This window comes from Hippocampus bargibanti, linkage group LG07 (assembly GCF_051943395.1).
Source record: "Hippocampus bargibanti isolate YZ-2025 linkage group LG07, ASM5194339v1, whole genome shotgun sequence".
Classification (NCBI taxonomy): domain Eukaryota; kingdom Metazoa; phylum Chordata; class Actinopteri; order Syngnathiformes; family Syngnathidae; genus Hippocampus; species Hippocampus bargibanti.
The window spans coordinates 13578339-13601699 of NC_142740.1; the positions used below are offsets into that span (position 1 = coordinate 13578339).

Genomic DNA, 23361 nt, shown 5'->3' on the forward strand with positions numbered 1-23361 from the left:
AAAGAGAGAGACACACACGCACACGCAAACCGACACAGACATCTGGGGTGTGTTCCCTTGGTCGTGTGCTAGATGAAACTCGACAAGACAAATGGAGAAGAGGAGGAAAGGTAAGGATGCGTTAGGTACACACATTTACTTTTGAGTCATTGCAAAATTCTGTCAAGCTAATTTAATGATCATCAGCAGACATATATTTGTTGTGGCAATGATTTATTTGAATGGACGAGGCACATTCCTCACTAAACTGAGGACACTCTGAGCGAGACATAAAAATGACAAGAGTAATGACAAGTTTTGGCATTTTTCAGAACTTTTTTTACTTACTGAACTGTATATTAAAACAAGAGTTGTACGGTATTGAATGCACATGAGCAAATGTTGAATTCAGAGCCTGGTCGCCACAGGGTCCTCTTTGGAGCTGAGGCTGATGGTTGTCGGCAGCAGTGGACCATCTCAGTTCCAGTTGACCAACGCTATCTTGGGAAGGGAGGAGTTCCCCAGAGACACCACCAGCATCTCTGGCAGCCGTAAGATTTTCGGGGAGCTGGCGGGGCGCCGGGTGGCTGTGATCAGCGCCCCCAACCTCTATGACAAGGACATATCTCGCGTCAAGAGGAAGATGGAGCTGAGGAGGTCCAAATGCTTGTCGGTGCCCGGTCCCCACGCTTTTCTGGTGGCCTTTGACATGGAGAAAATTTCACCCAACGACATCAGGACCCCACAGCTCATGATGAGACGTTTCGGAAGACGCTGTTTGAGACATTGCATCGTCCTGCTCGCCTACGACGGCAGCGCAGACAGGACGGCCTTGGAGGGTGTCGTGAAGAACACTGACTGGCCCTTGAGGCATCTGATTGAGGACTTTGGTGGCCGCTTTTACATTTTCAGCAAGAACTGGCGAGATCGCAGCCGCGAACAAGAGCTTCTGCAGAAGATCGAGTGGATGGTGGCCTCCCTGGGCGGCGCCTGCTTCTCCAGCGGAACTTTCCAGAAGGCCGAGCGCAGCGTTAAGAAGGAGGAAAAAAGACTCATGAAGAAGATGGCAGCCGATAACGAGAAGGTGTGGCGCGAGCTTGAGAACAAGTACCTGTCGGATGAGTTGTACCGGCGCAAAGACACCCACACGGCTAGCGTCAGTGCGGAGATAAGGGCCAAGGCGGAAGTGGACAACGACTGGCTCCGGACATCCCTGGCGAGGGGGGTGGGCGGGGGCGTGGTCGTAGGGGCCATAATGGGGGTGCTGGTGGGCTCCATTGAAGGACCGGGAGGGATGGTCCTGTACGGCGTCATCGGTGGGGCGCTGGGTGCATCGGCAGGGGGTGCTGCTCAGGTGGCCACCAAGCACATGGAGGACAGAGTCGCGCCACCCGCCAGACTCAACTTCAACTCCATCTTCATCAATCGCTTCTTTGCAACGCCTCGGCCCTGAAAGCAGCAGCCGACATTAGCAACACGCCAATCTTTGTAACTTTACAAAGATAACAATTCTCAGTTTTAATTTTAAAGTCCGTGTAAAGCACAGGTGTCGAAGTCAAGGCCGGGGGCCAAATCTGGCCCGTCAAAACATTTAATTCGGCCCATGAAAGCAAATCAAGCATGTCTAAGTCAAAACCAAAATTTCAAATTGTCGTACAAACGACAATAACACTCGTTATTCTTGACTTCAGATTTGAAAAGTAGTTATCCATAACAGCCCTCGTTTCATTCACTTGGTGTGCACCTTATTATGAATGTATTTTTTATCATCGATGTTTTTCCAGGACCTCATAACAGGTAGCACAATTAACAGATTTCATACACCAGAATTGTCGCCTGATGTTTTGCTAACGAGCTAAGACTTGACGTTCAGTTTTTGATACAGCGCCGGTTAAGTTACCAATAGTCCATATGGAAGGGGACTCTCCTTCCATAAGCCATCAACGACCATCAAAAAGGTCAATACAACTTTATTTTACAGCACAGTTTATGTCTTTAATTACAGTCCTCATGTAATGCGACTCTCTTTCCAAACAGCAATTCCCTTTGACCTCCGACCTACAACGCCATTCCATCAAGCCATAAATGACCATCACAAATGTAAATAAAGTGACTTTATGATACAATACAGTGTATTTCTTTCATTACAATACAATAGTGCATTTATTATACATAGAATAAGGTATGTTGTGTGTAGTTTTTTAGGCTTATTTAGTTGAAAAGTACAGTAAAGTCTCGTTATATCGATATCGGTTATAGCGATAGTACCGCTTATTACGATACTATTTTCATTTCCCTTGCACATTTCTAGTCTTTTTATGTATAATTAGTACCGTTTAGTACGATACCCGGTTATGACGATAATCCGGTTATTACGGTGCTCCTTTTCATCCCCCGCCGGCCATTTTTGTTGTTTATATCGATATATCCGTCGCGCCATTGGTCAACTTGGTCACGTGTCTTGTTACGTGAGCCGCCATCGGTCGCGCCATTGGTCGACTTGGTCACATGAGCCGCCATCGGTCGCGCTATTGGTCGACTTGGCCGTGTGACTTTGTCACGTGACACGCCATCGGTCGCGCCATTGGTCAACTTGGTCACCTGTCTTGGTTACGTGTCACGCCATCAGTCGCGCCATTGGTCGACTTGGTCAGGTGACTTGGTTACGTGCCCAGCACCCGTGTAGCAGAGCCATTTTCATTTTCAGACGCTAGCTCGTGTGTAGCAGACGAGATTGAAGTGTTTGTGTTAAAAGGTAAAAATGGGAAGCAGAAGAAGATTGATGACTTTTTTAAATTGTATACATAATACAGTAAGATGTAAGCGTTGCAGTTTCCCTGTTGTGTTATGTACATGCCCACTGTACTGTATATGAATGCAATCGTTTTTTGCAACAATGTTTCTTGTTTTGTCTGCTGAAGCGCGATGATTTTGAAAATTATTAACATTCCATACTGTGTATTAAAGGACAGCTGATGTCACTTTTTATTCAAATGCAAATAAAAATGACTTCACGCCAAGACGTCTTGCATTGCTTGTGAATCCAAACAATGGCTTCAGATTCGGATAATATGCTTTCTTGTTACACATCCAGTTATGAATATGTTTCAAATACACTGTAGTTCTGAAGATTAAAGCATACATGTTTACAATCATTAAAGAATTATATGTGCCATTTTGAGGCAACATTAGGGGAACATCTCTCACCCAAAAAAAAAAGGGAGCTAATGGCCAGCTCCGTTTCTTATATGGCGCTTGGCTGCCCTCTTTTGGCGGCTTTTGTTTAATGCAGTTCGGCACAGGATCGGATATATCGATAGTCCCGGTTATAGCGATATTTTTTCGGACTCCCTTGAATATCGATATAACGAGACTTTACTGTATATTTTAAGGAAACCCGGAAACGGATTATTCCCATTTCAATGGTTTCCTATGGGATTTTTTTTTTAGATACACACTTTTCGCCTTACAAACTCTGTCTGGGAACCAATTAAGTTCGTAAGTTGAGGTCTCACTGTATATGTGAGAAGGAACGGAGTCAAAAATGAATGGACAACAGAGGAAAACTATACCTGACATAAAAACAATTGGATTTCCAATTTTGTGTTGCATTTTAGCTTCTCGGCGATGGACTACAGTTGTCCTATTTGTACCTATACCTATTTGTCTACATGCTTTTCAGATTCTAAATAGCTCTATTTGTTCTTTGTAAGCACGCGATGTGATCTCAGCCCCAATAGCGGCGACCGTCAGCCTCCTCCACGAGAAGTCTCTGCTGTGCTCTCTATGTAAGCAGTCCAGTCACCATCCATGTGGACAGAGCTTCTGCCTGTCCTGCCCTTACGATTACTGGATGCGACACAAGTCCAGATACTGCCTGTACTGCCGGCAATTCTTTGCCAACAGGCCCAACCTCAGCGTCAACCGTATCTTTGCCGAAGTCTCAGACAATTACAAGAAGACCAAATCACAAAAGACACCAGATGAAGCAACGGTGCGTTATTCATTTCCATTGATGAGAAGGTTTGTATATATATTACATATATACAGAAGTTGATATTCCAATTAAATACAACGTCAGTATAACAAGAGCAGTAGATGATATCATTAACATGATTCCATCAGTGCTGAAGTTAGCTACTCTGAACATACTCCATCCCTCAAAACTCCATTAAGAAGCAGCATTAAGAACATTCATCAATGACATAGAACTGATGAAAACTTCATTATTCTATGAATTCCTTAAAGTGCTTTTGTACATGTCATTTACAACAGAAAAAAAGTACAGCGGGACCTTGGCTTACAAACTTAATTGGTTCCCAGACAGAGTGTGTAAGGCGAAAAGTGTGTCTCCCAAACATGAATTTCCCAGAGGAAACCATTAAAGTGAGAATAATCAGTTCCCAGGTTCCCATAAAATATAATTTTCAACTTTCTAATTTTCTAAGCCTTAAAACTACACAAAATATACCATATTTTATGTATAATAAATGTGATATAGTATTATGATTAAAGAAATAAACTGTACTGTACAATAAAGTCATTTTATTTACCTTTGTGATGGTCGTTAATGGCTTGATGGAATGGAGTGTCCGCTTGATGAGGAACATAGGCTTCTTTCACCATCTTGAGGAATGATCCCTTGTTGGTGCTTTCTCTGTGATAATTGTATCTAGTTCATCAATTGTGATCTGTTTAGCTGGGTTGATAGCTTTTTGCATCAAGTGGACAGATGACTTGTGTGGGTTATTTGTGGAGCCTGATTGATAGGATATTTTTAACCTACACTCTGCTTTTGAATAATCAAAGTTGAAACGAGTCTAAATGTCACTGTTTTCTACCCATTTTGTAACTTTTTGTATGTTTTTTCTTTTGTTTTTTACTTTCGTTTTTTGGTTTAAAACTTTGTCATCTCCCTTTCGTGTGTGTGTGTGTTTTCTCATTCTCTCTCTGTCTGCCTGTCTCTTTAATATTTAACCCCCCCCCCCCCCGCCCCACTGCTGGGTTCTTGACCAATCACGTGGCTTTAACCGAAGACGCCATTTAGTTTTTTGGAGAACGGCCTCACTCTCTCTGTCTGTAACCCCATCCCCCACTGCTGCGCTCTTGATCAATCACGTGGCTTTAACCCAAGACTGGGGGCGGAGTATAGAGGACAAATACAGTGGCCACCATTTTCTTGTTAGGAGAACGAGCTCGTTCGAGAACGACACATCACTCATCTTTCATTTCTTTCATAACTTTGCTGCTGTGAAATGTAAATTTCTCCACGGCGAGACTAATAAAGGCAAATCCAATCCAAATCCAATCCATTGTGGCAGCTCCGTCTGTATCCCGAAAAATAGTACGTATGCCAAGGTAAAATTTTCATAAATGTTACATTCGTAAACCGAAAAGTTTGTAACCGAGGTTTCACTGTATAAACTGGATCCAAGTGGTTTTGAATATTCCTGTTTTCCCGTTTTAATGAAAAAAAAATCAAAGTGGGTTCAAACCCCATTCATTGAGAAACTTCATTTGTTTGCCTTCATACCTGATCCAGCTCCTCCACTCATTTTTCTATCTAATCTTACGTTTAAGAGGAAAAAACGAGCGAAAATCTAGGATATAACAAACGACTAGCTTGTTAATTTTGCAATGCTCTGGGGCCTTGTTTTTTGGCTTCAAATGACTTCTACTGAGTGTATTTTACAAAGATTCCACCGCATATAGCTATATTTTACGTTTTAAGACTCGCGCTGAATATTCAGAAAGTCTTGTTTTTGAGTTGGTGACGAGTCCGTACGTGATGTCACTAAAGGACCGCCTCATGACCATAAAAAAGACGCATTGTAGCGGTCCTTCCATCACGTCAATGTATTTTGCTGTACTTGTTTGGTCTGGGGACCTCGTGTTGCACCCAAAAGCCGCCAGAAGGCCAGAAGAGGGCGTCCAAGCGCCATACAAGGAATTTATCAGCCTGTGGAAACGGAGGTGGCCACAGGAGGTCGCCATTTTGTGCCTCTTCTTTGTGTGATCCATTTCCCCCCAATAATGCCTCAAAATGGCACAAATAAATTCTTCAATCGATTGCAAACATGTATGCTCTCCTCTTCAGAACTATTTGAATCATATTCATAACTGGATGTGTAACAAGAAAGCATATTCTCCGAATCTGAAGCCATTGTTTTGATTCACTAGCAATGCAAGATGTTTTGGCGTGACGTCACAAACTGGGGGCGGGACTTTCTGAAAATGCTCAATTCGCAGCTCAATTTTTTTTGCAGATTTTGGACACTTTAAGTCATTTTTATTGGTGTTTTGCATTTGACTAAAAATATCATACTGCGTGTTTTGGGTATTTTAGATGCTATAAAACGTTTTTCTGATGTCAGTTAAAAACAAAAAAGTGACATCGGTTGTCCTTTAAATGTTTTTTTTAATCGTTTTTTAATCGTCTGTACCTTGGAGATCGACGTACTGAACACCCCTGAGATAAACAGTACTGTCTTTTTGATTTTCATCATGTGGAGCTGTCCTCAACCCTTTTTGCCCTACGCAGCCGTTTGATGTCAGACAATATTTTCAGGAACCAGCCTCAAAAGGCCAGATAAATACAATGAAATATTATATTAAAATAAAATAAAAGAAAACATATTTCAGATTCTGAAATTAATGTAAGTTATTTATTATTTCTGTTCAACCCGGAGCAAATAACCCACGGACCGGTGCTCAGCCTGAGTCTCTTGGTGTTTGTCGACCATTTCTGCCTGTCAGGCCGCTTCACCAACTTTGCTCACAGTGACAGTACAAATGCCAGAGAAAGGTCACATTGAATCTTAAATGCTGAGATTCGCTGATGGCGGCACTTCAATCGCAGTGCTTTGAGATCGGACACTATTGATCAACCCAAGAGTAATTGGGGCCTCTGACCAGAAAACATTCCTCAATGATGGAAAATTAGCACACGATGGTATTGACCGAGGCCAATGTGCCCTTTTCAACCCACACGGAGCCACATGAACTCCATGTGAACCCCGTGACCGGGTACGCCGGCAGTCAAATGACAAAACCACAACAGCATTTCATGACTTTATTGTGATTAAAAAAATAATAAAATTACATGTTTTGTCTTTGACAACTTGCAGCATATGGCCACATGGTGGCATTCCAATGCTAAGTTTGTCTGACCAAATTGGGTTGCTCGAGCACTCCAGTTGTTTTGTACTACATTGACCACATCCAAGTGATGCCAGATATTTCCTCAAAACATCCCTCTGTCCCCGCCTAGTCAAAGAAATGAATAACCTTGATAAATTCACATACGCCCTGCCTACGAACATCATTTTGGACTCTCAATTTTATTTCTTTTTTTTTTCTTTGTGGTGCAAATATGCACACAGCAGATTATTGACCAAGTACAATTCCTCATCAGGAAGATGTCAGGCTTCTTTCCTATGATATTTTTGTGCCGAGGGAGCGCACTGTCGACGAAACCAAACAATAATCAAAACGCACCAAGGAATTAAAAAAATACGTTGGCTTGTTTTTAGCCATAACAGCTCCCTGAACAAAAGTGTGGCGTCCACGATGTGGTCCAGTTATTGTGACTGGAAGCAGAACAGTGATTAAATTGAGGTCATCCAGCAAACGACTGCCAGTCAGTGACGCCTGCTTCTTAGTGCTCAGCTGTCATGATACACAAAAACATCACAGGGAGCGTGACCCCCCCCCTGAAAAAAAAAGTTCAGGCCACAAAAAAAAAAAAAAATGCTTTGTGAAGCATATTTGTTGGCGATTAATGGTGACATGCCCAAATTCAAGTCAATTAAATAAACAAAAACAAGTTGGCAAAAAAAAAAAAACACAATATCATATTGCATGTAAATATTGTATAAAATCCTTAAAAATACAGTTTAGGTAACTATTTAAGTACTGAAGTCATCACAGCCAAAAGTGCAGAGGCCCATAAATAAAACATTGACTGTGGGTAGACGGCGGCGCTTCTCTTGGGTCAACATCCACTCCAACGCCCCAGTCGCCAACACAAGGGGCTAAAAGAGTCGCAGGTCAAACGGTCAGAGTTCATGAACTAGGGTGTAGACGGAGAAGACGACACCACCAGGCTTGTCGTCATCCCGCTCACACATTTACTGGGAGTCAGAGCTTTTGTTGACAGAGGCACAGGCTGGATGGTCGGGGGTGCGGTGCTGGTGAAGGCCTGGGCGAGACTGTTTCGAATCAACGGCGTTTACAGTGAGCAGAGTGGTGGCCCCCCACAACTCGCAGACACAAGAGTATTAAAGCTACGCAAAGGTCAGAATAAATACACATAAGGCTGAGGCCAAGAACGCGCTCTGTGAAGGTGTGGACCTTGACCTGGGTGGGCTGCTGCGTAGTGTTTCTCTCATAAACAATTGCCTCTTACCATTGGCGGAGCGTCAAAGGCTGCAAAGCCTTCTCTGCTGGCCTAAAAATATCTGAATCATGAACTCTATTTTGTCCTTGAATTCTTATTAAATAATTCCAAATTGTCTCCTTTCATTACTTTTCCCCAGTTGCGCTGCTTCCAGATGAGTTTTCGTATTTAAGCAATTAAGTATTTAACCGATTAAGTATTTAACCAATCACATTTCAGCCATTATTTCTTACCAGGGTCAGAAATCTACCTGGAGCCTTCACAATCAGTTCTGCGGGCCCTGGAGCCTAAAATTCAATGTTGATGAAACTGTTGCTCTAACCAATCAGATTTCAAGTTGGCAACCCAGGCGCTGGAAAGGTCAGAGTTTCTGCAAACTATGACTGGCTAGTCACTAGCCAATTATAGTTTTCGAAAACTGCTCTGATCACTAGCCACTAGTGATAACAGCATACTGGCCAGAGCTAGCACACTCAATACAATATATTGTGTTGATTTAATAGCAGTTTTGTCAATCCAAACTGGCTGAAGGAGAAGAAATGGATTTGTTTGGAAATTTACTGTTCAAGCCATTTTCAAGATGGACTTTTAAAGAAAAAATGGACATCATTAAGAAAGGTCGGTCAGTTATTTCCTGGCTAATGGTACCCTCTAGTGGACATGTAGTAAATCACACCACTCTTTTCAGTCTGGATTGATTCAGGAGGAGCGCTACTGAAGGCCTAGCGATGAAATACACGGCCCGCCACTGGTTACCATCTTATGGCTTCTTGACAACACGAAACTATGTTGAAGCAAAGTGCTTGGCTGCCGTCTTGTGACATCAACCTACAAGGTCAAACCTTGTGTGACTTTCATGGAGGAAGTCAACTGGGATAGGTTCCCTGTGCCCTTGTGTCCCCCCCCCCCTCCCGCCTTCCAAAAGCTCTCTTTAAAATTCTGTCAACTGCTTGGAGTTTCTTTTGATTTGACGTAAACAAGCACTTGAAAATCGCATGACACACGCCGCTGATTCTGTAGCGAGTGATCATGGCGGCGAGCTATTCCCCCTCATGTTTCCCTGGAGGCCACATGCCAGGGAGCTAGAGCGAACATACACAGCAGCCCATATCAAAATTTTCTACAGCTAGTTCATATCACTTATCCCCCCCCACCCCCTATTCAACACTGAGCGAGTGGCAGAAAGCAAGAACATGAACACCAGTCAAAACATTGTACAGCTTCTACAGAGATGACAAGGGAGGTCTATGAGGGTCAACGGCCTACAAGGACACTGAGGAAGAAAAAGGAAGCCATTAAGACAATACTGAATAATCAGGCGGCCCGATGAACACTTGGGTTCTCCCCTGTGCCAAAGCGAAGCAGGGGGGACGCTTGGGAACACCCACTTCACACTGCAGAAAGGCACTAGAGTGGGCTTGTTGCTGTTGGGCGTAGAAAAATAAAAGCGATATACATTCATAGCTCACAGGTCGTTTAACCGCAAATCTGGGAGTAGAAACACAAATGCACTTGTAGAAAAGTACAATATAAAAAAAAAACTAATCCAAGGGGCGAGGGGGCGCACGGCCCTTACTTTTCCTTATTTTTGGATTCCGGGAGAAGAGTATGGCTACTTTTGTTAGTGTTACAAACCCACCAGTAGGCTATTCAGGAGCGTACCAGCAACCAGCAGTGAAGCCCTTTGGTGCATGCTGACATGGAAGGGATGCAGTTGGAGGGGGGGGCAAGGGGGCACTCGGAGAGGGAGAAGGAGAGTGGTGGTCGGCAGGAGGTCACGGCTCGGCTTTCAGTGCAAGGGCTAAATCAACAAAATGCATGTTGAGATGTTGAGAAAAGCAGAGATGCCATCGAAACAGGGATGTGCAACACGCACGGTTCTATGTGTAGAGTGTGTGCGTGTGGAGCTGGGAGGTACATGCGGGTGCGTTCCAAAGTAAGAAAAGTCAGTAACTGTGAAGGCTGAATGCAGCTGAATGCAGGGGGATGGGATGTGGAGTGATCTGGTCGGTAAGGAGTGTCAATGGGAAGGAGGAGCAGGAGGAGAGTTGCTGAAGAGTTGAAGAGGGAAATGGATGAATTCCACAAGTCGGCGTGCTCAAATGACACCTGTGGAAAATTCTGTCGTGTCATTGTGCCGTTCCTATCCTGTTGCCACGCCGTCCTCCTAAACCTCCATCGGTTCTCCGCTGCCCCTCGCCAACGTGACGTCAAAAGTGCAGCGTCTTCATGTGTGCTTCTTTGTTCTTACGTGTGTCGTGTGGTTGGTTGGTTGCCGTTCAGTGATTCAGTCGGGCCGATGAACGAGCTGCTCCTCGAGGACATGTCGCGAGCACCGTCTACGCTTGCTGTCACGTGGCCGTCGCCTCCAGGTAGCTCTGTAGTTTGCGGACGGTGGACTCGTCCAGTGAAAAGAGGTCAAAGTCAAAGGTGGTGTTGGTCACGTTGAAGTGGCCGGTCTCTTCGATCAGGTTGACGATCTGAGATGTAGACAAGCAAACACATGGTTCCCCCGCACGTGAGCAAAATGTGCTGCATACAGTATACTATAATTGAAAATATTTGTCAAATATAAATAAAGCCGAAAAAAGGCCTTTGTCAAAAAGTGGATATTTCCATCACATCTGATCAGTTAAGCTTCACCGTTAAGCAATGTAACATAATTGATTTCCTCACTTCCACCCAACATCTGAAATATTGACTCTATTCCCACCTTCAAATCCCACCTCAAAACCCATCTGTTTAAAATCACATTCACAATTTACTTTAATCAGCTCATTTTATTATTTATCATGTTATTGTTCTGGTGTTTATTGTTCCATTGTTTTTAGATTGTAAAGTGTCCATGGGTGCTTTGAAAGGTGCTTGTAAATCAAATGTAATATTATTATTATTATTATTATTATTTACTTTGTATAAGCTAGCAGGAGAAGTGAATCATTTCAACCTAGAGAGTTGGCTGCCTAAACAGTCTTCCATAATTGAATGCACGAGTGCAACGGGGCCCTGCGATTGGCTGGCAACCAATTCAGGGTGTCCCTTGCCTTGTGCCTGAAGACGGCTGGGATATGCACCAGCACCCCCCGCGACCCTAATGAGGAATAAGCGGTACAGAAAATGAATGGATAGATGGAGTGCAACGGGAACAAAACTACAGCGGCAAAATAACAAGCTATATGTCTAAATTGTGACATTTAATAAGATTTTTTTTAACAGACAGATTAAATGAACCCTGTCAACTGACGTAATCAAACAAAAAATGGCAACTGTAAATCTGAACTAAAGCGAATACATAAACCATAGCAGAGAGAGGAGCACATATACCAGGCCAACCGGACGGTATGCAAACGAGTTTCATTTTTTTACAGTTTCGTTCCTTATTGTGTCTGCCTATTGTAGTCCCAGGTTCTTGCTCCACGATCGTCCCAGTGTAAAAAGATTGCACGTCATTATAGAGCAGAAGCTCGGTTACCACCGTAACAGCACCGTTTCATATAATTGATTTATACTTATGGCCTAGAACAGGGGTGCTCACACTTTTTCAACACGGGAGCTACTTTTGAAATGACCAAGTCAAAATGATCTACCCATTATATTAAGAAATATATTGACGATTCTTGCAACTCATGTTGATATATAACCGCATACGTAGCACAACATAATTTTGTCCATTTTTTGCCATTACCTGAGTTCACGCCGATAACTGGCAGACGAGACAAACGCACTTGGAAAATGTCATCGTGGAAAAAAAGTCCCACTCCCATTCCATATGAAAGTGATGCTTTTTTTCTTCTGACTTGGTCTAGCTCCCCCACTCGTTTTTATACCCTATTTTACGTTTAAGAGGATAAAACCTAGCGAAAATTAGGATGTAACTAACGACTAGCGTTTTAACTTTGCATTGTTTGAGCACGCACAGTGTACCTAATAATGAGATGTCATACGATTGGTTGTCCGGTGTTAATCAAGTGAAGGGATGGTTGATTGGCTAACGTCAAGTTTTTCCCCCCAAAACAGCTCAACTTTATTTGTATAGCGTCAGTTCATGACAAATGTCACGCGATTTACCAATAGTACCTTGGAGATCGATTGGTCGATCGCGATCGACGTATTGAGCACCCCTGGCCTAGAAGGTGTTTCATGATTGCAATTAAGTCTTTACCACTGTTTTAGTGTAGATAATGATGGACTATGGATCCAGCAGAGCACAAACAAATTTGGGTGATGTCATGGAGGACCCCTTCATTATATGATGCAGTTTGGACATATCTGCCCGTAGGTTGCTTCACGTGTTCTTTTAATGGGCAAAATAAGAGCCATTAAATCAAAATTAGGTGTGGAATGTAAATGAAGCCAGGACACGGAGGAAAGTATGCTCACCTTGCTCAAAAGATCAAAACAAGAAGGCACAGTAAACACTTAGGAGTCAATTATGATTTCAAGACAATAGCCAAAAGCCAGGCCTTGATCAAGACAAGAACACATACCTGTTGCAGGACATTACGCTCCCTTAATGCCATTAGTCTGCGGTGGAGGTCCACTAATTCTTCTGTGTAGGCCTGCAGCGTTTTTGGGGGTGGGGATTGATTGGGGTGTTGAACAGCAATACATATTTGTTCAGTAAAATACAAATGCCTTGCTCAGAGATATTTTCATTGTTGAAAATAGACGTCAACAAAGCATCGTAAAAACACAATAAATCAATAAAATTTAGCAAAGAAACGAGTTAGCATGGACATTTTGTTATTACAGTAATCCCTCGTTTTTTGCTGTTAATGGAGCAGGACCAGCGGCGATAGACAAAAATCAGCCAAGTGGAGTTATATAGAAACCCACGTGATAAGACAGAAGGGGCTGCCGGGCGGGGCTGAGAAGATGCACAGCCAATGCACATGGCTGTAAACCATGCGATATCATGCTGTCATTGGGTGACGTCAGCCCTGGGAACCAACCAAGCTACAGCCAAGTACAAAACCTGAGTCATTCGGCATTTTTTTTTCTGAACATTCTTCCCCCCTAAAAAAAATCCGCCAAGCACTGAAACCGCAATAAATGAACCGCGGAGAAGCGAGGGATCACTGTATATCAGTCGATGTAGATCCATCTGAAGGATGTTATATGTGGTGATGAGGGTTGGGTGGCAGTTTGTTAAAACATCTGGGTTTGCCAAAGAGCAATCATTTTCAACTGAATTACTCAACATGGGTTAAAATGACAGACGTGTGAGTTGAAGCATAAAAAGTTGAGGTATTTACCCTTCCTACCTTGTCGTATCCCTTCTTCAACACCTTCTCGGAACGGAACGAGGAGTCTGGACTCTTTCTGACAGACACCTGCACTCACACAAACACACACAAAGAGAGATTCAAAAATGAGAATCAAAAGATAGGAGACGATGGTTGTTGCAGAAGCAATGGAATAAATGGTTAAGAACCCAGAAATTATACACACACACACAGACACACACGTCATTATTTTGAAAAATAATTGTAACTGTATATTTATTACAAAAAAAAAAAAAAAAAAAACTCCAGAGCCAAGTATCTCCACATGGGGGTGAATGATGTCATTTGTAACAACTATGTGTCAACTTGAGACAAGTTCCTCCATTGTCATCATTCACATATGATTCCTTTCAATGTCGCCCATAAATGTGCCCCCTGAGTGGCGGCACAAAACGGGGCCTCACTTTATTATTGGAGGAGCTGTGTTTCTGCTGGGGTGGGGCGGGGTCTCGACTGGGGCGGTGCGAGCCGTCACTGCTGTCACTCTCGCTGTCCAGGCTCAGTCTGACAGAGGGAGAGGGACAAGGTCGTTAGGTCGCTCACACACACAGACTGCTCACTTTCCGTATGTGAAGGTGAGTCACAATTCATTGAATGTCCCGTTAATTGCCATTGAAATGGGTCAACGCTATATATGGTTGTGTGTCGGGGGGCCGACCCAGGCGCGAGGGATGGGAGGGGGGTTGTATAGTTCCCCTGAAAAGACTGACCGAGAGTCACGATTGGGGGGATTGGTCTTAATGGGAGTCCCGTCCTCTGAGCTACTGTCATCATCGTCTGACTCCTCTGACTGGATCTCCTCCACCATGGATCGCAGAGGTCCTGGGACAAACAAAGCAACTTCAAATGGCACTCTGGAGCTTCATCTTTCTTTCAATTGTCATTCTGAATGGCTATTTGACATTCTGAGGAGGCATATTTGGATGTGGGTCACAAAGGCCTCACACAGACCTCTGAAACCAAGTCAAATTACTGCACCTTGTCCTGGTTTCTGTCCCGGCTCAAAGTCAGAGTCTGAGCTGGAGTCGGAGCTGGAACTGGAGTTTGAAGGACTGGAAGGAGCCGATTGCTGTAGGAAGAGAGAGGCATGATTTTGTTTTTATGTTTGTATGCTGAGAGGGCTCCTTAATCTGATCAAGAATGCTTTCTACCACAGGTGTCAAAATCAAGGCCCGGGGACCAAATCGGCCCGCCACATGATTTTATTCGGCCCGCAAAAGCAAATGAAGTTCCGTGATGCTTGCTAAAGTCCAAAATCAACATTTCAAATTGCCCTGCGTAAACCACAATAACAGTCATTATTTTTTACTTCAAATTTGAAAACGGGTTACTCATTAATTTGTTGTGCACTCTATATATAATATGTGGAGGTCATGGGATTGATGGGATGTGCAGGAATTTAATGGCTTCTCCAAATTCATAACGGCCCCCAAGAGGAAACCGTAACTACATGTGGCCTGCGGGAAAGAATGGGTTTGACACCCCTGCTTTTTTTCAAATATGTATGGGCTGGGAAATCTGACAGTTTGAAATAAATTTTGGTGCAAATATCTCACCACTTATGTTGTTTCAAAAAAAGAAACCAATAAATCCAAACACAGAATGGCCATCAAAACGGGTACCGCACTGCACATTATACCTCAGACTTGGAAGAAGGTTCATCTTCTGAGTTCGACTCGTCCGACTCGGGAAGTTTTTTGGGTTCTTTCAAATCCTGCGTGTCGTTTTTGCCTTTGGCCCAGCGGCCTTTTTCCTTGGAGTGTTTCTTTTCGGCGTAGGGCTGACTGGCAGCAGAAGACAACGAAACACGAGGGGAACCTGTGAAAGCACCACCAGATGGACCTTTAGGCCCCTCGGAGCTGCCCTTTTTCTGCTTCTTCGCACTGGGTTTCGGAGACTCCACAGCGGAAGGTCTTTTGCTTGGGGCTTTGGATTCTGCAGAATTCCCTCCCCCTCCCCCTCCTCCCCCACCGCCACCCCCTCCACTTCCCGCCCCCCCTCCTTTTGGAGACATGCCCTCCATCTTTGACTCCTTCAGGGTGAGTTTGGGCTCCTTGAAGGCCGCCTTGGGCAGAATTTTGACTTCTTCTTTTACTTTCATGTCTGATGGCTTTTTTGAAGATGAGGATGAAGAAGCGTCCCGGCTGCTTTTGCTACTTGCATCTCGGTCAGTGTCCCCTTTCGATGAGGCTTTACTCTCAGAGTCTTTACGGGGTCTTTCACGGTGCTCCTTGGTTATTTTGTGCGGTTTGGGTCCTTTGCTGCTGCCACCACCTCCTTCTTTGCTGGGTTCCTGAGGGTAGAAAACAATCAGATTATTAACTACGCATTTCAAATAGCCCAAAACTCAGTTTAAGTTGCCAATAACAGCTGGAGATATAGTACAGCGGTGGTGGACCATCAGGAATTGCTAGGCCTTCTCTGCTGGCCTATATATATCTGAATCATAGACTAATGTGAATTATATTTTGTCCATAAATTCTTATTACTGGTAAATAATTCCAAATTGTCCCTGAGCTTCCTTTCATTGCTTTTCCCCTGTTGTGCTGCTTGCAGATGTCTGTTTTCGCATTTAAGCACGTTTGTCTCGTCACTAGCCAATCATAATTGGATAGAGACTAGCCAATCATAGTATCACTAGCCGCTAGTGATAAGAGCATACTGGCCAGAGCTAGCACACAAATCTGTAGCGAGCTGCATAGGCCAATATGTTTGTGTCGATTTAATAGTGATATTGTCAACCCACAATGGGCTGAGGGAGGAGAAGAAATGGATTGGGTTGCAGATATACTGTTAAAGCCATTTTCAATATGGACTTTTCAAGAATAGATGGACATCATTAAGGTTGGACAGCTTCGAAGCTAGCAAAAATAGCAAGTAGTATTGCAATTTTTTGAGGTAATCATGAATCCACACGTTCATAGTCAACATTCAAACAGTTTAATGACAGTATTTCTTAAGTCACAAATTCTCAAGTCACAAGTTACAGTAAAGTCTCGTTATATCGATATCGGATATATCGATAGTCCCAGTTATATCGATACTATTTCTATGCACGCACTGAGAAAATTACATGCAAACAGGGTCGGATATATCGATAGTCCCGGTTATATCGATATTTTTTCGGACTCCCTTGAATATCGATATAACGAGACTTTACTGTATTTCCTATCCAACAGCATCCTCTAGTGGACGTGTAGTAATATCACACCACATTCGCATCCTAAAAATCGTGAGCCATATATGGTTCTTTTGATGATTGCATATGGCTCGCCGATAAAACTAAATACATATTCTCGCTTTTTCACTGTTCATTTCCTGTTGGTGCTGCAGTTGGCGGAATGCGCAATTTTGAAGGTTCCCATCACAAAGAGGGTACAGCAAGTCCTGAAGAATGAATGACTCTGTGTCTTTGTGTTGTCATATTTGTTATTTTTGTTTTTCCCCAAAATGGCGGCGCGTGAACACGCAGCGGCTCCCCTCTCCCAGCAAATTGACGTTTTCATGTTTATTATGTTTGTTAAAGTAATTAGTAATAAGTGCCTTGCATGCTGGGTCCGAGAGGACAGTAATTTCATTTGTGCTATATGTCATACATATGAGCATATTTGACAATAAAGCTGAATTTGACTTTGATACTGACCTAGGTTGGCGGAAAGCGCAATTTTGATTGGATGATACTGGCCGTCATGTTGGAACAGGTGAACGCCACTTTAAATAAGCCCGACGAGTTAAAAAAAAAAAAAAATGACGAGTACAGTTCAGCTTGAATGCACCGGAGGATTCACCTTTGTGGAGAGAAAAGGTTCTGATGCTAATTTGCAATGAAACAATACCATCGATGTCAGTAGCATTTTAACAAGCCCCATGCTAACGTTAGCATCAATATACTTCTGCGAGAGAGCAGAAAGCAAGTGTGGAAGCTAATGAGCCGTGTGCAGGCTAGCTAGCAGTAACTTCGCCTAAGTACCCCGCAAGTTGCCTTTTTTTCCCGATCGTCTGGCTGGATTTTTACCAATCATGAGGAACGGAAAACCATTCATGTTAACGGTGAGTACTATCACAAAGTTATTTTAAATAATACATTCTGACATTTTGCTGAAAAGTGGCCGCGTGTGGCCGCACGTGACTGCGTGTTTACGTGTGTGTGAGTGTGTGGGTGCGCGCGTGCTCACGTGTGTGTGGCTCTCACTGAAAAACATTTCGAAATATTTTACTTTTATGGCTCTCTTGGTCAAAAAGGTTCCCAAGCCGTGCTGTAGAAAGTTTTAAAAATATATTCTCCACAATCAGTTTATTCCATTCTGGGGTGTTTTCATCATTTTGATCAGCTCCCTTTTAAGAATGTACTTAGTTTTTGTATGTCTTTACGTTGGTTGTTTGTAAAAGCATTTAAATGTGCTTTTAATAATTTAAGGCACGGTGAATTTACAATTACATAATCAGTTTCAAGAATAGATGGCCATCATTAAGGTTGGACAGCTCCGAAGCTAGCAATAATAGCAAATAATATTGACATGTTTTGAGGTTATTATGAATACACACGTTCATCGTAAAAAAATGTCCAGTTTAATGACAGTATTTCTTAAGTTTCTTCAAGTCACAAGTTATTTACTGCATTTACGGCATCCTTTAGTGGACTTGATTATTATTGTCTTTAAAATAAATCTGACATTGCCGAAAAGAGTTGGTAGTCTTTCTGCAGTCGGGTCACAAGAAATGGATCAATGCAGATTAAAATATATTAATTGTGATATATTTAACTGAGTTCAGGCTGTCCGATATAGAGATGTTTACATTTTTTCTCGAAAGATAAACTGGTTGACTAATTCAGCATGCATGCTAGTGCACAACCGCATTTGGTAACAATTAGAGCTTGGGTTAGTGAGCTTGGATGGCAGATGTGATGGTCAAAGACATCCTGTAAAACACAGTTTTACTCCCACAAAGGAAACTCATAAAAAAAAAATATGAATGACAAATGAAGGCGTGGTGGAGAAATTCAAGAACAAAATCCTTTCAGCCATCCCCTAATATTTCAAGTTATTAAGGTTTGATTCGTAGCCCAAAGGAAGGGGAAAGCAGAGCTGAACCGAGTCCTTATAAAATGACAAGCAGTGTCTTGGCAGCGCAACTAACCTTTGACACATGAGATGTCTTTGTTTTCTTGGGATCTGAGAAGGCTGAGAGGGGGATGGTAGGGAGGATTGGATAGTCCGGACTGGGCCTTGACACTGCTTCAGCCACCTCCGGAACCACCAATACCTGCAATTCATAAAATATATATATATTAAATTCAAACAAATGGAAAAGGTGTTACTCTGTTTTTTTAAACCAGCAGCTACTGTGTTCAAACGATACGGATTGAACATTGAGCTGAAAGTGTACTGAGCAAACTCACCCCTCCAGCTTTGATCAGCTTTTTCCTGAAATCTTTGGTGGGGTTGTTGAAGGTAAGCTTCTCACAGCGAAGGTGATTAACAGGAGGATTGCCCTCCAAATTCAGGAATAGGTCATAGTTGAAACATACTTTTTTTGGCTCTTCCTAAAGAAATTTCACAAAGAATTTCAACATGTGGCTATGAAAGAGTAAACAAAAGATAACAGCTGTACCCCGTCAAGTGAAGCATACACCGGTAATACAAATATTACTCAGAGAATTGGTGATGCTTCCAGGTGTAAGGCACTCACAAACGAGAGCAGCATACTTATGTGTCCTATTTTATTACTTCAACAACTCAAGAACATGACAAAATGACAATGTCATTACTTGTTCTGAATGTTTTTGTACTGGCATTGTCTGAGACTAAAAGTTTCTAATAGTTGCCAGCACTTAATTAACTACACCACTCCTGGATTCAGCACAACATGTATTTCGAAGAAAGCGGACAGCCAAAAAGTCGTTCCATTAACAAAATGAAAGACTTCTTTTGCTTAAACTAGATATACAGTAAGCATGTCCTGTTGAAATGTACAAAAAAATATTTCAAAAACACATCATTTTTAACAGGCTCAATTTCCCATTTCAACCAATGTACTAAAAGCAAGAGAACTTTTTACCCCTCTCACCTTGTTCTTGAAGTACACCTCAATCAGCATGAGAAAGCTTGCGTAACCCGATTCCTCCACTTTGTATGGGGGCTCCTTGCATACTGCAGGCACAAACAAAGGCATAACAGGCATCAGAAATGTTTTTGTAAACACATTTGGGTAAATTAATCAGTTAGGGGAAAAAAGCATACTTTTTGGAGGCTTCAAACGTAATCACCTAACGACATTCCGCTTGTGAAAACAGCAAAAAAAAATTGTGGAAAAATTGCTGATACAGTACAATGTATATGGCAGCTGCAGCAAACATTAAATGACATTTGCACGACATGCATAACATTTACCGACCGGTACTGACATAAAAACAAAACCTTCAAGCAGAAGGGTTTTGTTCTAGGTTCTCGGTTTTGTTCTAACTTCAATTTCAAGTTTGAACTCTTCAAGATGAAACAATGGATGTTTTTTTTCCAGAATTCTAAAAGGTATGTATGGCGCAAGACAAAACACTGCTCAATTTCATTGGAATATTGGCGATGGATGGTGGTGGCTCATGTTGCAGAGTGTATGTTATATATATTCGTCTCACATTTTGTTGATGTTTGTGCCTCCAATCCAGATCATGACTATTTTAGGTTGATTAAAAAACAAACAAACATACACTGGAGACATTTTTTTTGTCAGCGAGCCTCCTTGAACTGACTCACATGACTATATTTTTTTCATGGCAGTCATATGAATGGATTGAGCAAAACCGTGGTGACGGTCCTTCCTTTCAATGACACGAGGAGAGCGGACCGCAGGAGAGGAACAAACAGGTATGACTAACAATCCTGAAAGTGCTGCAGCACGGGAGCATTTGGGCTATCTGATTGAGAACGGAGATGGAAATCTCAAATTCGACAATACCCAGACGATTTGTTATTCAAGATGTTAATGAAGTGCCAAAGACAGCATCAGGAAATTAATTCAAGTCGGGCATTTATTATGTCAATTAATATATTGGTTATAAATATACTGAATAGAATATTGTTAGAAATACATCAATAAAATAAATGTTAGAAACTTCTCATTCACTGCCAGACAATGTACAAAAATGTGTCCACTCCAGTGCCAGGGTTTTTGTAATTTTCACTCAAATTGCAGGACCCACAGAATATAGTTTTAGGACTACATAAACATTCAAAGCAGTGTAAGAAACCTTAGACTCAGGAAAAAAAAGAGTTAATTCCTAAATTATATGGGTCTGGAGTTATCTGAGCTTGAAATGGGGTGGCAGCACAAAAGGCAAATGCTTCCACCTTATGGGAGGGAAAAACATTGCCAGATTTCTGACCTGAAAAACTAAAACTCGAATAACTTCAGGTATGGCATTCCACGCCATGCTTTTCAATTCCCAAATAAATTCGGAAATGGCAGTGAATGAAGTCAAGCATATTCACATACACATATTCAGTTCATTCATTTAATTATTTATATCATTTTTTACAAAATGATTTGAGATGTGTAATATATATATATATATATATATATATATATATATATGTTAAAATTATATGTCGCCTCTTCATGATGTTTAATCAACGCTTAATCACAGAAATGAGGCAATTAAACAACCTTAAAAGTCACACAAAGCTTCTATTGAATAGATGTGATTATAGATTCTATTGCATCTTTCCTTCTCGCTGTTTTAATAATTTCCAATTGTCTTCATTTAGATCCTCAGTTTTAAATCGGTCAATTCGCTATTGTATATGGCATTAGGTATGTGAGTGTGAAATATGTCACAGAGGCAGGGTGTGAACGTTGGTGGCTATCTTACCTCTCTTGGGTTTGGGGAAGCTCTCATGGAGGCGGAAGACAACCTTATCTACAAAGTGCTGGATGTCGCCGTTCTCTGGACCTCGGACAAAAACCATCCAGTCGTGGGTGAAGCCCTCTGATGTGACTTTCTTTCTCAGCTGAGCTCTGTGGCCCAATTCCAGTTTCACCTGCACTGTGCACTGGAAACATGAGAACAAAAGTTGCTGTCAATGCTCTGCCTTTTTGATTTAGTCAAAAATGTCCAGGAAGTGCAAGGTCAGCAAGAGAAGACAAGGAGAACCCTAAGAAATGAGAAGGGCGCGCCCAATCAAACCATGTCACCCATTCTCGGCATGTTTTAACAATTTCATGATCGAAGCAAGGTTAAATAAAGGTTATGTTTATTCAGCTGGATGCTTTGTGCATTCAAACACTTTACTGCTTTCTAATGAAGAACAACCGTCGTTTAATAAACATGTACAGAACAATCACCAATTCTGCTTTTGACAACAGTCCAAGTCAGGAAAACATTAACCAAATCACAACGCGACAAGTAAGAAAAAAGGCAAATTATGAAGGAAATGAAAAGTATGAATTGATATTCTCACGATGACTACAGTGAATTTAATTTGAAACACAACTTTCAGCCATTGCTATAAAATCCACTAAGCCGTTCAGTATGATAATGATTGTGTTCAGGAATAGCTTGAGTAACATTCAACAATTCTTACTCCCCCCAACAATTCAAATGTCCATAGCATGTTGTTTGTCAAACCAAAACTTTAGCCAAGTGTGACCTCAATATTATAAAAAAAAGAACATCTTCCATTTCCAAACAGTTGCATGTGAAAGGTTGCGAACTGATCTTCATCTGCATCATGACTCGCGACAAATGAGTTTTATTCAACTAAAAGCACAGGGACAATTCTAAGGTGACGTGTTTTTGCTAGACATCATGTACACATCTCAGTGTAGGTCGGGTATACAGTATGCGAGTCTTTGCATTTAATAAACTTGTGGAGCACCCTTTGGAAGCAATACCACAACCAAATGTTTCCTTTATTTACAGCTCAGATCTGCAAAATGGCCAGAACAACTTGTAGAATTATTAAATTTAAAACAGATTCTTATCTTACAGACAGTGTATTGTCGGTGTTCAAATACCTGACATGTGACACTCTGACGAAGGCGGAAGTAGACGCCGAAACATGTCAGGTATTTGAACATGTTTTAAATTAGATATCAGGTAGACAGGATGAACTTAATACAACTATTGTAGAATTTATTTTTTTACAACACAGATTTAGGTCACAAACATTATTATTATTATATGTCTGATGTGAACTGATCATGTATCTCAATTGGATCGAGTTATGGACCCCGGATGGGGAAATGGCTTCTATCCGACTTGGGGGCGGAGGAGAGCTTCATGAATTGCACATGTCCACAAGAAGACAGTGAATACACTTTAATGAACATGCCAAGTCTAAAGTGGCACTGTTACGTGACCACAGGAGAAGAAAAAGAGTAACCCGAGCATAAAAAAGAAGAATCTGGATGTAGGAATAAGTGCAAAAATGGCACTTATTGCATTTCAACACAATCACGGGGAGAATGTGCTGTTTGAATGGAGGATGAAGGTGGAGCTTATGCTACAGGTCTTCACACTGAACAGGGTTGCGGGGAGTTGCTGAAGCCTTTCCCAGCTGACTTCGGACAGAAGGAAAAATACACTGTGAACTGGTCGCCTTACAGTCACAGACCACATTGCACACGAACAACCATGCACACCCACATCCACATCGTCACTGAGTGGGAACCGAACCCACGCTACACGCAAACAGGTCCAAC

General features: G+C 42.2%; 2 protein-coding genes across 4 annotated transcripts in view; one reads left to right on the top strand and one right to left on the bottom strand.

Moving 5' to 3' along the window:
- LOC148895459 (GTPase IMAP family member 7-like) lies at positions 1-1432 on the top strand. Its single transcript, XM_089001267.1, has 2 exons — positions 1-110; positions 408-1432. The coding sequence occupies exons 1-2, from the start codon at positions 92-94 to the stop codon at positions 1430-1432; spliced, it is 1044 nt and encodes a 347-aa protein (XP_088857393.1). The 5' UTR covers positions 1-91.
- Positions 1288-23361, bottom strand: part of mllt1a (MLLT1 super elongation complex subunit a) — a 27030-nt gene continuing 4956 nt past the window's right edge. The window contains exons 2-13 of one of the 3 annotated variants that reach the window (XR_016115596.1): positions 21530-21710; positions 19732-19814; positions 19064-19207; positions 18802-18927; positions 15302-15955; positions 14641-14731; positions 14373-14484; positions 14067-14166; positions 13633-13710; positions 12865-12936; positions 10629-10857; positions 1288-1428 (exon numbers count right to left, since the gene is read on the bottom strand). Coding sequence is in view for 2 of the 3 variants with exons in the window: in XM_089001265.1 (XP_088857391.1) it covers positions 10729-10857; positions 12865-12936; positions 13633-13710; positions 14067-14166; positions 14373-14484; positions 14641-14731; positions 15302-15955; positions 18802-18927; positions 19064-19207; positions 19732-19814; positions 21530-21710 (1770 nt within the window). In the remaining variant the exon portion in view is untranslated. Of the gene's footprint in view, positions 1429-7037; positions 10858-12864; positions 12937-13632; positions 13711-14066; positions 14167-14372; positions 14485-14640; positions 14732-15301; positions 15956-18801; positions 18928-19063; positions 19208-19731; positions 19815-21529; positions 21711-23361 lie in introns of those variants that run through there. The other 2 variants (XM_089001266.1, XM_089001265.1) reach the window with 2 other exon arrangements.